The 13773-nt window shown below is 40.7% G+C and overlaps 1 protein-coding gene across 1 annotated transcript in view; it reads left to right on the forward strand.

Annotated features, from left to right (window-relative positions):
* Positions 1–8573: 8573 nt before the first annotated feature.
* sptlc3 (serine palmitoyltransferase, long chain base subunit 3) overlaps positions 8574–13773 on the forward strand; it is a 31212-nt gene continuing 26012 nt past the window's right edge. The window contains exon 1 of the mRNA XM_072437171.1: positions 8574–8778. Coding sequence (XP_072293272.1) covers positions 8683–8778 — 96 coding nt within the window. The 5' untranslated portion in view covers positions 8574–8682. The remainder of the gene's footprint in view (positions 8779–13773) is intronic.

The following is a 13773-nucleotide window of genomic DNA, read 5'->3' on the forward strand; positions in this document are numbered from 1 at the left end:
CAGAAAAAGGCGAGCGCAATCTACCCCACTGCTTCCTCTTCTTCTGCGTCTTCTTGTAATTTATATACAGTTCTTGCACCTTGGGTTTACTATATGGGTGACTTTTACCATGTTTACACAATGTTTGCATCATGCTTACACACTACATTCTGTCAGCAAGTCTTCAAAATGACAGTTGACAGTTGAGTCACCGGTCTTGCTTCCTTTTCCATCAAATAGCTGAGAGCATTATTGTGTATCTTATATCCTATGTATCCAGGAGAGAACATTTGCTCCTGGCCTATCTTTTAAACTCAGCATCTATCCTCCCAGGCACATTTGCCCAATGTGACAACGCCTTCCGCCCGAGTCGGTGCAGCATAGGCGGCTACCCCATCCATTAGCATCAGCCCACATCGGTTCATACATCAACCGGAAAAGTCTCCGCTTCGAGGGGGCCCTGTTTTCTGCGGCTACCTATCTCAATGTCCAACTGTCAACATCAAGGAGATTTAGTGGCGACTCTTACTAAGGCCTGGTCAGGACAATCCCAGCAGATAGGACATAGTGATTACAGCTGAGGGGGAGCGGGAGGAGACAGGCAGCTTGATGTCAGAGAGCCACTGGATGCGTGTATGTGGAACAAATAGTATTTTACATGTAAAGCCCAGAGAAAGGGGCTCAAATGTTGCCTCCAAGGACGTAATTTACAAGTTTAGTGCCTGCTTAGCGACATAATACCGCAATGGGAATATTAGGACTCTCAGCCCACATTTTGACTTAAGTGTGAGCAAGATTAATAATGGTTTGGCAAAACTAATTTCCCTTCCATGCTAATAACCTGGGATATTCCTATTATATTCACAAAGCGTGTTGGTGGACGAAACAGGATCTGCCTCATTAAAATTGTGGCCAAAGATAGTGCCGATAATTTGCAATATCCGTCTAATGTAACAAGGTTCAAGTCAATAAACCATGTCTTTGAACAGATCACAATAATGTCAATATAGCAAATTTTATGTTGATGAGGGCACTTGTTGTAAGTGAGATATTGCAGCCAATGTTTCTTTTGTTCTTTAAGTTGTTGACAGAAATTGTTATATTATCATTATTGTAAATAGTAAAATTGTACAAATTGTAAAATCGAAATCAATCAATATGAGAAAAAAAATTTTGATCTTTTTTTTTCCCCATATCGCCCCAACCCTAGCTGGAAACTACTTGGACGGATTATAATACCTTCTTTTGCCTTTAATAGATATAATAGAATAAAAAATTTGTACTTTTAAGCGTTCCCAACAGCTTCTGTGGGTTCTTTTCTTCATCTGTAGATGTTCGTTTTTGCAAATTGATGATTTAGGGCCCCTATTGCAAAATGTACAATGGAGATAAAACCTAATCCCCCTCATCTATGAATATGCCAAGTTCTATCAACAATTCATTGCCACATTTATTTGTCGGTGTGGGCTATAAAAATCCAATGCCCAGTCGGTATCTCTCATTTACAAAACAGCAGCTTGGCCAAAGTGGTGAACTAGCATTATAACTTATGTGGGCACATTTATTAAGTAGATGGTCTATTGATACATCCTCCATTTCCAAACTCCTCTCCCTTCATCCTTATTCTCCACCACTTCCCTGTTTGCACCAACAATTCCCCTTCGCTGTCATTCTGCAGCTCGATCTTTCTAACCTTTCAAGCCACAATCGCATTTTCTCCCACTCTCTCTATAAATATCTGTCTCGGAGACAGGAGTCTTTCCTTGCACCGATATCTTCAGAAGAAAACAGGGAATGTTCATCCCCCTGGATCAACAGTCACTCAAGTTTAGGAGTGCTGCCTCTGCACTAGCACTAGCAGCCTGGGCAAGTTTGCCATTGTTACGCAGAGTTAATTATAGACGTGAACAAGCTTTATAGTGTTCTTTTGATGTTAATCAGGTTTGTCATCATAATTTCAGTGAGGTGAACCTGAATTATAAGGTGCACCATCCCAGACCTTTATTTGCCTCCAAAATAACACAGCAAAACTCTATTATTCTTTTTTTAATGTGCAATTTATAATATGCACTGCCTATTTTCATCCAAAGTAATATGCAGACAATGGTGCAACCTTGCTTGATATATTCCCTCTTGGTGGTCCAAATGGATTCACCACATTGTTAAACTATACATAGACAAGCCTTTCAACCCTCCCATGTGGCGGCACACTAAAACAACACAGGCTCTTTACCAAACTGTAAACTGAGCATATTCAGCGGATGTTGGTTGCACAAGATAAAAATGTCCTCAAAAGAGAAAAGAGTGTGAAATATAAATGCAAAGATAGCTCTGCAGATACAAAATTCAATATTCTTCTTTTAATGTTTTTTTCCCCCCTAATGCTGTCGGATGTGGGTATTAAAATGAGGTCAGCCGGGCCTGACGAAGAAATTATATGATTTAATGGCACCCCAGGGGATGTTTAAATATAGCTAGGCAAAAGGACTGGCCTCCAACTGCACAGCATGACACAACTTCATCCATAAGCACTTAAATCCTAAATGAGGCCTATGTGTGCACAGTAATACAGTCAGCAAACACAAACATGTCCACGAAGACCACTTTCTGCTGTAATGAAGCCTTTCCATCAAATAGGCATAGAAAGAAACTTTGGCCAGAGGCGGGTGGTAATTAGATACATACATTGTTAGCGAAACAAAAGTTATTATTTATTCTCAATAAAACTGCAAAAGTATTTTTCAGACACTTAAAGTCAGTTTACAATTCCATGTATTACTTATTCGCAGCTACCCTGGCAAATTCATGAAAATGTGACAATTAATTTCCCTCACACATCACATTCAGTATCAGGATCAGAAAAGGTTTATTGCCATTGTCAATGAACAGAATTCACAAACATAGGAACTTGCTTTGGTGATTCGGTGCAACATAAAACATTGAACAATGATAAAAGAACCTATATAAGGCTGAGCATAAGAATATGTCTGTTTGCCGTAACCTGACTGACCCGGTATAAAACTAGCCGACTGAAAAAAATATATCAGCATTTTGTCAAAATGACGCCAAATTCTTTTATTTTTCTAATATTTTGCCGACTCACCGATCGTTCTTTTCAAAAGCGCCGTGTTGAATAATTTTATAGCGCTGGTCAACTTATCTTTCATCCCAAGGGACAAATAACGCATTGCACGACGCGTATACGTTAACATTTTTGGTCCTCCATATGCTTCTGTATTAATCAGACAATGTAGGAGTGAACCTATATTTCCGGAAATCCGGAACAGATGCCCGAGCTACGTCAGCTGGCTTGTATCCGTAATTTTTGTCCTTTCAGTCATTACCCAAAGCTCGTGACCATAGGTGAGGGTAGGAACATTGATTGATCGGTAAATCGAGAGCTTTGTCCTCCGACTCAGCTCCTTCTTCACCACAACGGTCCGATGCAGCGACTGCGCACCAATCTCTAACGTTCCATCCTTCCCTAACTTGTGAAACTTGGGACATATACAAGTGTAATTTCTAAGAGCACGACCTGTCATTAATGACTGATGATGATGAATGTCTATTAACCACAGCATACAAAAACTTGAAATGTATGAACCTCCAGCTTCTGCTAAGCACATTTTACATGACATTGACTTGAAAGATGTATGGAAAAAAGTGCATCCCCAGGCTCCGTAAAGCCTATTACCTGTGTTCTGTGCTGTTCCATTCATCTGCATTCAAGGTAGAGGCTTATTTCATGCTTCAAAACAATTTCCACATCTTAAAAAGAGAAATATGTTGAAAGATGATATGAAAGGTAAAAGGAAATTTGATCAGTGGGAATCAAAGAGGTTTATTTGATGTAGGTTGTCTGACCAATGTTTAGCAGAGGGAAAAGCATGAAAATGATGTGCTCAAAGGAGGTAAATTTGAAATGTTTCTTGTGAAAATATAATCATCATTCCATAACATTGTAATTACACTTATTTTGAGCGGTGGCTGGGTTGAAAGTTATTTTGATCTGACTACATTTACTATTTAATACTCCGCTACAGTTTCTCTTTCTCTTTTGATAGTTTACATTAATAAATCAGGTTATTGGCCCCAAAGTGTGACTGCTGACTCACTACAGTCTGGATTAGCCCAAAAACGGTATTCAGAGCCACATCAACAGGCTAAAAGACTGTGGGAAATACAGTGTACTGAGTTCAAATGAGTCAGAAATATGTCAAATTTGGACTGTTGCCATAGAGATTAACAATTTAAAGCAAAATAGTATATCACTATTATTTGTTGCCTGTCACAGAAATACAGTCAGCCACATAACAATCAAACATGGTGTAAGCAAAGTTAAATTATAATATCATACCTTATGCTTTGGTTTTATTTTACTGAGTATACATATTAAACCTACTATTTCTTGGTTGACAGCGCAAAAAGGAAAAGAAAATGACAAAGATAGAATCCAGGTAAGACACTGATGACACTGATGACATCGTGATCATGAAAACAGAAGGCAGATGATAATAACGAGTCGTTTTCATTTAGTTCAACAAGGTAGAGGAGAGACAGAGGGGAAGAGTCTGGAGCAGTGATTCTCAAACATGACTCTTAATACTATCCCAGAATAGGTTTGGTAACAGTTTCATACAATTGTATTAGTACAGTTTAAAATATGGGGAGGATGAGGATGACTAAACCATGCTCAAAGGCTACAAAGCAGGACTTGACTCAAAACACCTTAAAGGGAACGCCGACTATTAATGACATCGTGTCCCCATATTTGATAGGTTGTTAACAATATAAATAATATATAAAAGCTTTGGAGAAGTTTACCGTTTCATCAAGTTTGTAAGAAAATTATTGTCCATGTAAGTCATTTGTCATCAAATGGTTGCAGCGTCTGCAGCGCTCTGTTCGAAGAAGAGCCGAACAATAACCGCATTAACAGCACATTAAATCCCTATTTTCAGCCTTTTCAGTTTGAGCCTGAGCTAAAACGTAGTAACTTTGCCCATCTGTGGTGGTGATGTTAGATTTGTGTTGTTCTACTATAAGATTTGTGCCACATGACTAGACTTTACATGCAGAATAGATCATCAACAAAGAGAACATGAGTGATCATTGGTGCCACGTTGCTGTAGAACTTCTCAACTGGTCTGACACTGAAGGTCTTGTGGACTTTTCATTACTGCTTGGACTTGGATTCACAGACACTCCCAATCTTGACAAACAGCCCTAACCATTGACAAAATCAAATAAATAAATAAATTACCACAGAAACATTAAGAAAGTCCAGATGAACAGTGCTATCTAACGTAACTAATGAGTCTTGGCAGATGTAGGTTAAATGTGCTCCCAATGACAGAAAGCAATGCAATGTTGAAGACGGGGCATCAGACCAGATCTCTTGTACGCAACCTCTACCAGACAAGCAGCAGGTAGGTACCTTTAATTTATGAAGACTGTTGCATGTTGGCTACCATTCACTCATCTACTCTGAAAACAGCCAGACTAATCTCAAACCAGAATATGTCCCCGTCTTTGTAAATCCATCCTTTCAAATCGCAATACTATTCCTCAGCCCTTTCCAGTTCTCCTTTTATGTAAGTGACAGGCTGGGTCCCACTCCACCTGCTCTGAAAAGCATCTTGAGTTATTACAAAATACGCAACTTCATCAGTTAAAATGTAACATGTCGACAGTTTGAAGAGTGATGCTGGATGACATGCACAATCCCACAAGGCCAATATGTCTGCAACCAGAATCTTGCACACAATGCACTGAAAACAGCAAGGCAATTTATACACAGAGACTACGAAACAGGAGACATGTGTCAAAAAGACAGCTTTGTTTGTTAAAGCAATGAACTGGGAGAGGCAGAAGATGGAATGATGAAATGAAGTTTGTAAAAAAGGTGGACAAATCAATCCAGGACAGCAAAGGGATATGCGTTTTGTCAGTGACAACACCATAAAGGATGGTAAGGTTGGTAATTTTTTCTGCTGAGCGAAGATTTAACCAAGTCTAATTTCCAATCAGCAAGGGAGAAGAAGGCAAGCATGGTTTCCCAATCTGAAAACTGTCCAGACAAATTCTTGCATTCCTCTCTCTGAGACTTTATGGTGACTTCACTTCCACTGACAGCTCTGCAGATGTCCGTCTCGTGACCAAATGCTAGTTAGATTTTTCAGCTTGTTCAAAGTAGTTTGAGGAAATGCACTCAAATGAGTGAAGGGTTGAATACTTTCTTGGACTTGCGTCATCCCAGTAATGACATTGGGCTTGCAAAAATGCTTCGTTCCAGTGCCAGAGTTCTAACTTGTAAATTAACACTGGAAGAACTTCACATCTCAGAATTCCAACTTGGACACTCGGGCAACATTTTAGAATGAGTTTGTATAAAGTTTACCATCCAACAGCTAAAATATTTATAGTACTTATAGTTGATTAGATAGTAGTGTAATTAGTCGATTGATAGTAGTGTAATTTCCCTTCAGCTGCTCCCTGCTTTTGGTTGATTTGAGGGTTTTATTCAGTTGTTAAAGTAAACTGTATTGCTCACAGTTTTTCTGAAAATGTCTCTCAGAAGTCCAACCTCTGAAAACAACTAATGCAACATAAGAACTAGCACACATGGTAGAATCTATAGCAGAAGTGGAAGTGGAAGCATGTACAGGCTGCTATCAATAGGTAAGTACTAAGTTATAAAATGAGCAACAACTTTTGCCTCTGAAATCAAACTGATCCTTACCTTACTCTTTGACTCCTAAGCTATAACGTACATTTATCTGTTCTACCTTTTACTTCTTGACTACACAACACATGTGTGTGGTCATAACATGTGTGTTTTGTTTTGCTTTGCACTTCCACAAAGACTCCACTACAACACATTGAGAAGGTGCTGACCTTTTACAGAGGAAAAAAAAAGTCTGTCTTTCTCCTGGAGAGAAACACTTCAACATTGCAACAGGGGGGACACTGTTTGCATAAACCAAGTTTACAAGCCTTAATTTGAACTGGGCACCAAGTGGTCAATTTATTAGACTGACAAAAAGTAAATAATCTACGAGAAACTAACTAGCAAAGTCAAAGAGTGGTACATTCTGTTCTTAAACTGGCTTTGCTTTACTGTCTGCACACAATGCAACAGTAGCTGCAGGGGGTGTAAACAGTATCATTACAGGCTGGGCTTCTGTTGGAACTATGGCTCTGCACTAGACCACAAGTCTGAGCCACTCACCTTCACTTACATTATTAGGGGTTTAATTCCTATTCAAAAAAATAAATAAATGTTGTGTTGTTGTTGTTGTTGTTGTTGTTGTTGTTTTAATGGAGGTTGGCAGCCAACTGAAAAGGTGCATTTATCACCACCCACTGTAGTACGTCCTCTGTAGTTGTACGTTTTGTATGTATGTGTTTTACGCTGTACCGTAAAAAAAGAGAAAGACATAGAAGGAGAGAGAGAAAGAGAGAAAAAGAGAAAGAAAGAGAGAGAGAGAAAAGAAAGATGCCATGAAATTAATGCAAGAAGAAGAAGAGGAAGAAGAAGAAGAAGAAGAAGAAGAAGAAGAAGAAGAAGAAGAAGAAGAAGAAGAAGAAGAAGAAGAAGAAGAAGAAGAAGAAGAAGAAGAAGAAGAAGAAGAAGAAGAAGAAGAAGAAGAAGAAGAAGAAGAAGAAGAAGACATAAAATAGAAAGATAAAGATCGAGGGTAACTAATCATGACCATGTCATGTGACACAGTCAGTTAATAACATTTTAACTAAAGGTCAGTTAATCATTTTTTGTCAGATTATGATCAGTCTAGAGGTTAATAGGCCAAATAGGGAGTATAAAGGCTGCTCTGCATAGCCTTACAAAAACTCTTACAAACAAAGACTCCTATGCACTTTAGCGATGCAACATAGTTATTGAAATAATGTAAAAATGCTTTATTTTTTCTCCCCTCAAAATCGTTTTGTCTTATGTTATCTTATTTTTATTTTATTTCATCTTTTTATTTTTCTTTTTTTTTCTCTCTATTATTTATTAAGAATATGAGAGGTTCTGTCTATAGGAGTTTTGTTTATAAGAGTTTTCCTATAAAGCTTCCTATAAGTTATCTTTTCTTCTGTATCCACTTGCGTTGCAACACGGAAATTTCCCCATTGTGTGGACAAATAAAGGCTCTCTTATCTTATCTCTCCCTCGTTCAAGACATATATTTTTTGCCAATCCCTGGTATTCAGAGTGATGAAAAATAAAAGAGACTATATTTTGAAAAATCATAAGTCTTTAAAATGTTGCCATTCAAAATGAACCTGAAACCTATAAGTAAATTGAATAAACGCAAGATAACTTTAAAGCCATACGCCCTGGTGTGGAACCTTCCCGGCAGAGTAATAACATCCACAGAGACAATCAGGTCTAACCAGAAAAGTTACACTGAGCACCTTTAATTGACCTGAAAGTGCAGTGTGTTTGGGGAAGCGCCTGGTGCGGGTGAGCGTCAAACAGCGACAGTTTCACCCAGAGGCCGCGCGCGCCACGCCACGCGCAGCCGAAAGAGGAAGTCACCTGAAGAAAAGAATAACCGCGATTTACCTGCAGCACAGACAGACAGACAGACAGACAGACAGACAGACAGACAGACAGACAGACAGACAGACAGACAGACAGACAGACAGACAGACGTGCTTCTGTCAAACACGCAGGGCACAGCCACCCTCTGGATTATGGCCATGACGGCTGCCAACGGGATACTCAAGCAGCACTCAAAGCAGAAAAGCTCCAAAGACGTTAAAGTGAATGGATATCACAAGAAGATCCAGGTAAGAGCGTGGACGGCAGCGGGGTGTGACACGGGAGCAAGCGCGCGCGCGCCTCGCAACACACCGGCTTTATGATAACTGTGTGTGCGGAAGTCGAACTATCATGTCATTAATAATATATATATGTATGTATATCGTTAGCCCGTGCAAACCTGGAATGTGCCGCTGTTACCATTGCAATTGCTTGCTTTGTGACAACAGAACGGGCGGTAATTAAAATGTAAAACGTAAATATAAACGCCATGTGCATTTGATGGCTAACCTAGCTTGATTCATTAGCATACACTTGTTACTCATTAGCATTTAATGCTAATGATTTTGGCCTGCCCATAGACTATTTAATTATGTATCTTATCTTGTGTATTTATTTTTATTTATTTATTTAATTAATGGTTTATGTGAACTGACTGCAAATGTGTCAGTATTAGCTATACTTTTATTTAGTACTGTATATTTATTGTATTTTTATTTCGTTTTATTTTATTTATTGTAGTCCCAGTCAAAGTGCAGTGTACACAATATACATTTACATGATATATAAAGTACAATTAAGTTTAGAAAAAAAAATATGAAAGATTAGGAGTCCTCTACTCTACCTCAAATACTGTGTGAAACATGTACAGAAATCTGCAAGAGCACAACAATATGTTACGATTATGTCAACAACAACAATAACAGGATAATCATGACATGGGACACGCGTGACACAAGACACGTGCATTAGGCAGCAGCACAAGAGCAGCAGAGGAAAATGACCCCTTTAAGTATATTATATATACCCCTTTAAGACTTGATTATCAACTAACCATGATTTCAGCATATTTTTGAAAGTTCTGTGTCCGTATGTGAGATGTTGTTCTCCAAAACCGCAAAACTCCGCTCATACTGACAAAGCAGATTGGCCGAAGGCACTTTTTTTCTTTTTTTAGTGGGACGACTAGATTATTTAAGGTAGCAGATTTGGTGTGTTTGCTATTTTTGACTAAATAAATTAGAAAGTGGTGGTGGGGCCAGTCCATGTGGGATCTTAAAAAACAGGTTGGCATCATAAAAATGTATCATGTTTTCCTAATTTAACGGTTAATATTCAACCAAAATACTACAACGATGATGACGGAAAGGTTCCAGGACTTTTAGGGCTTGTTTGTAAAGCGCATGTGTTGGCTTTAGTGTTGTTTTATAGCCCTGGTGACACTTAGATGTGGCATTGTCATTGCATTGAAAAATAATTTGGCTGCTTCTTAATATACCTGAAATTAGCTCAATTTAGCTTCACTCTTTGGGTAACTTTCTTATGTTCCTTTGATGCATATTAGAATCTAGAACATTTCCTAAATATTTTGAGTCTCTATATTGATCTTCCTATCTGCAACGTTTACATTCGGATTTGAGTTCTGTTTTGCTAAGAACATACTCTGTGTTTTAATATTTTATGTCTATGCTATCTACATTTGCCTTGTACAATTTTAGACATTCAAGTTTGCAACTACTGTGAATAGTTTCCAGATTGCTAGATACAATCAAGAGCTGGATGTGTTTTGCATTGTAAAACTTGATTATCAGGTCAAACCTCTGCTAAACCCATCATCCAAGAGCGCGCTGATAAAACCGAATGATTGTGAGAGTGTTTTATGGCTTGAATTAATAATAATAGTTCTGTGTAAACATATTTTTGCTCCGGTTCAGGGTGTGTCTGTGGCGGAAGCTTCAAGGGCTCCCATAGAAACCACACTCTGTTAGCATGTTGGCTAAAGCGTGGTTATGCAAAGGCAGTGGTGAAATGGATACTGCATTTATAAAGCTGTAAATTCTGTTTTACGTCAAAGGTAACTACAATAAATGTGCCTTGCCTTGGTCAGGTAAAAAGGCATTACAAAATGTACTGTAAGGTGTACTATTTAACTCTTGTCCTATGAGACTTTATTGATAGAATGTTCCACACTATGGCATTAAACTTATCACACGTGTCTATACCACCAGGCAAAGTTACAGATCAAGAGGCACACTTGCTCACAGTTTATTATCAATTATTTTTTAAGTAGCAACACATGATGTAATGGAATAAATGCATTATAGATATGTTTAATGCCATACTTAAAAACATGCCACACAAGGATTACATATTACTCATGGTGTCGGACCCTCCACCAGCAAAAAAGTAAATTTAACAAAGTTGTAATGATAATGCTGCAAAATGTGGATTTTTTTGGGGGAAAAAAACATTGTCTAAATTGGGGCTGAACGAGCAAAAGACTGAATTGTAATTGTTTTTGGAAAGCATTGTGCTTGCGATAAGTGATATTTGTTAAAAAGGACTCCAGTATTATCGTTTGGAGAAGACTGAAACTTGAACTGCATATATTACTGTAATAGGAGAATCCCATTTCAGGACTCTTTGTTAAGGTCTAAACTACAGGGTTAGCAGGTTTTAGATATTAGTGAAACAGGATATTTCTTCTTTTTTTTGTGCAGGAAATTTAGTTGCGTCAATAATTGCAGTCCTTTTGATTTGGTAAATTACGATTTCTATTAGATTGCGATCTAGTTAAAATAAAATGATGTATTTGGATTTTTGCTCTTCTCATTGTTCATTCTAACCTCAGCCTGAAAGGTGATTGGCCTTCACTGACGTAATGAAATTGAATCCGCTTGTATCACATTCTGGTCTAGAGTAAGTATTGTGTCACAGCAGTAGTGGGCAGAAAAACTAATCAACATAGTGGTAAATAAACCCAAATGTAAAAGGTAATCTAAAGCAAAGTATAAGTAACACTTTTCAAAAACTACTGGCATCTAGGGCTGGCTATTGCCTTGTACGTCATGTTACGATACATTTCCCGATTCTCTTACTTAAATTGTACTACAATGATGTTTTGAATATGTAGAATAACAAAATGCATTGGAATTACATGTTCAAAATGTCCTTGATACAATAAGTATCAATCAGCTCAGAATATTCAGACTTAACGCAGTAGTCAGCAGGTTAAAGTGGTTTAAATGTTTACAATACGCCTCTCTGTATCGATACACGTATTGCCATGAAGTACATCATCGTATATATCCGTATCGATATTTTGAGTACAGCCCTAGTGGTATCCAGAAAGTCAAATATGAAGATATTGTGAGGTAGTACACACAACACTTTTAACATTTTGACTGTCACCACGGTGATAAGCGGAGACCAACTGCTTAAAGGAAATGCCAAAAGCTTTATATTAAAGGCGCAATGGACAATTTTTCGGCGATTTGAGAACGCAGGCGGAGGTGCACATGCCACTCCCCCGTGTGGACTGATACAACACACACGTCCATCCATCCATCTTCTGCCGCTTTATCCGGGGCCGGGTCGCGGGGGCAGCAGTCTGAGCAGGGACTCCCAGACTTCCTTCTCCCCAGACACTTCCTCTAACTCCTCCGGGGGGATCCCGAGGCGTTCCCAGGCCAGCCGAGAGACATAGTCTCTCCAGCGTGTCCTGGGTCTTCCCCGGGGCCTCTTCCCGGTGGGACATGCCTGAAACACCTCCCGAGGGAGGCGCCCAGGAGGCATCCGAAACAGATGCCCGAGCCACCTCAGCTGGCTCCTCTCGACGTGGAGGAGCAGCGGCTCTACTCCGAGCTCCCCCCGTGTGGCCGAGCTCCTCACCTTATCTCTAAGGGAGCGCCCAGCCACACGGCGGAGGAAACTCATTTCGACCGCTTGTATCCGCGATCTTGTTCTTTCGGTCACTACCCAAAGCTCATGACCATAGGTAAGGGTAGGAACGTAGACCGACCGGTAAATAGAGAGCTTTGCCTTTCGGCTCAGCTCCCTCTTTACCACAACGGTCCGATGCAGCGACTGCATCACTGCAGCCGCTGCACCGATCCGCCTGTCGATCTCACGCTCCATCCTTCCCTCACTCGTGAACAAGACCCCGAGATACTTGAACTCCTCCACTTGGGGCAAGGACACCCCACCCACCTGGAGAGGGCAAGCCACCTTTTTCCGGTCGAGAACCATGGCCTCGGATTTGGAGGTGCTGATTCTCATCCCAGCCGCTTCACACTCGGCTGCAAACCGTCCCAGTGCATGTTGCAGGTCCGGGTTTGATGGAGCCATCAGGACAACATCGTCTGAAAACAGCAGAGATGAGATCCTGTGGTCCCCAAACCGGGGACCCCTGACTGCGCCTAGAAATTCTGTCCATAAAAATTATGAACAGAACCGGTGACAAAGGGCAGCCCTGGCGGAGTCCAACATGCACTGGGAACAGGTCTGACTTACTGCCGGCAATGCGAACACAGCTCCTGCTCCGGTCATACAGGGACCGGACAGCCCTGAGCAAAGGGCCCCGGACCCCGTACTCCCGGAGCACCCCCCAAAGGACACCCCGAGGGACACGGTCGAAAGCCTTCTCCAGATCCACAAAACACATATGGACTGGTTGGGCAAACTCCCATGAACCCTCGAGCACCCGATGGAGGGTATAGAGCTGGTCCAGTGTTCCACGACCAGGACGAAAACCACTCTGCTCCTCCTGAATCCGAGGTTCGACTATCGGTCGGATTCTCCTCTCCAGTACCTTGGAATAGACCTTACCCGGGAGGCTGAGGAGTGTGATCCCTCTGTAGTTGGAACACACCCTCCGGTCCCCCTTCTTGAACAGAGGGACCACCACCCCGGTCTGCCAGTCCAGAGGCACAGTCCCCGAACGCCACGCGATGTTGCAGAGACGTGTCAACCAAGACAGTCCTACAACATCCAGATACTTTAGGTACTCAGGGCGGATCTCATCCACCCCCGGAGCCCTGCCACCGAGGAGTTTGCGAACAACCTCAGTGACTTCAGCTTGGGTGATGGATGAGCCAGCCACCGAGTCCCCGGTCTCCACTTCCTCTTCGGAAGACGTGACTGAGGGATTAAGGAGATCCTCAAAGTATTCCTTCCACCGTCCGACGACATCCCCAGTTGAGGTCAGCAGGCCTCCATCCGCACCGTAAACGGTGTTGGTGAGA

The sequence above is a fragment of the Eucyclogobius newberryi genome, unplaced genomic scaffold, assembly GCF_026437365.1.
Source record: "Eucyclogobius newberryi isolate DKJ021-1_F unplaced genomic scaffold, fEucNew1.0.hap1 SCAF_8, whole genome shotgun sequence".
Classification (NCBI taxonomy): Eukaryota; Metazoa; Chordata; class Actinopteri; order Gobiiformes; family Gobiidae; genus Eucyclogobius; species Eucyclogobius newberryi.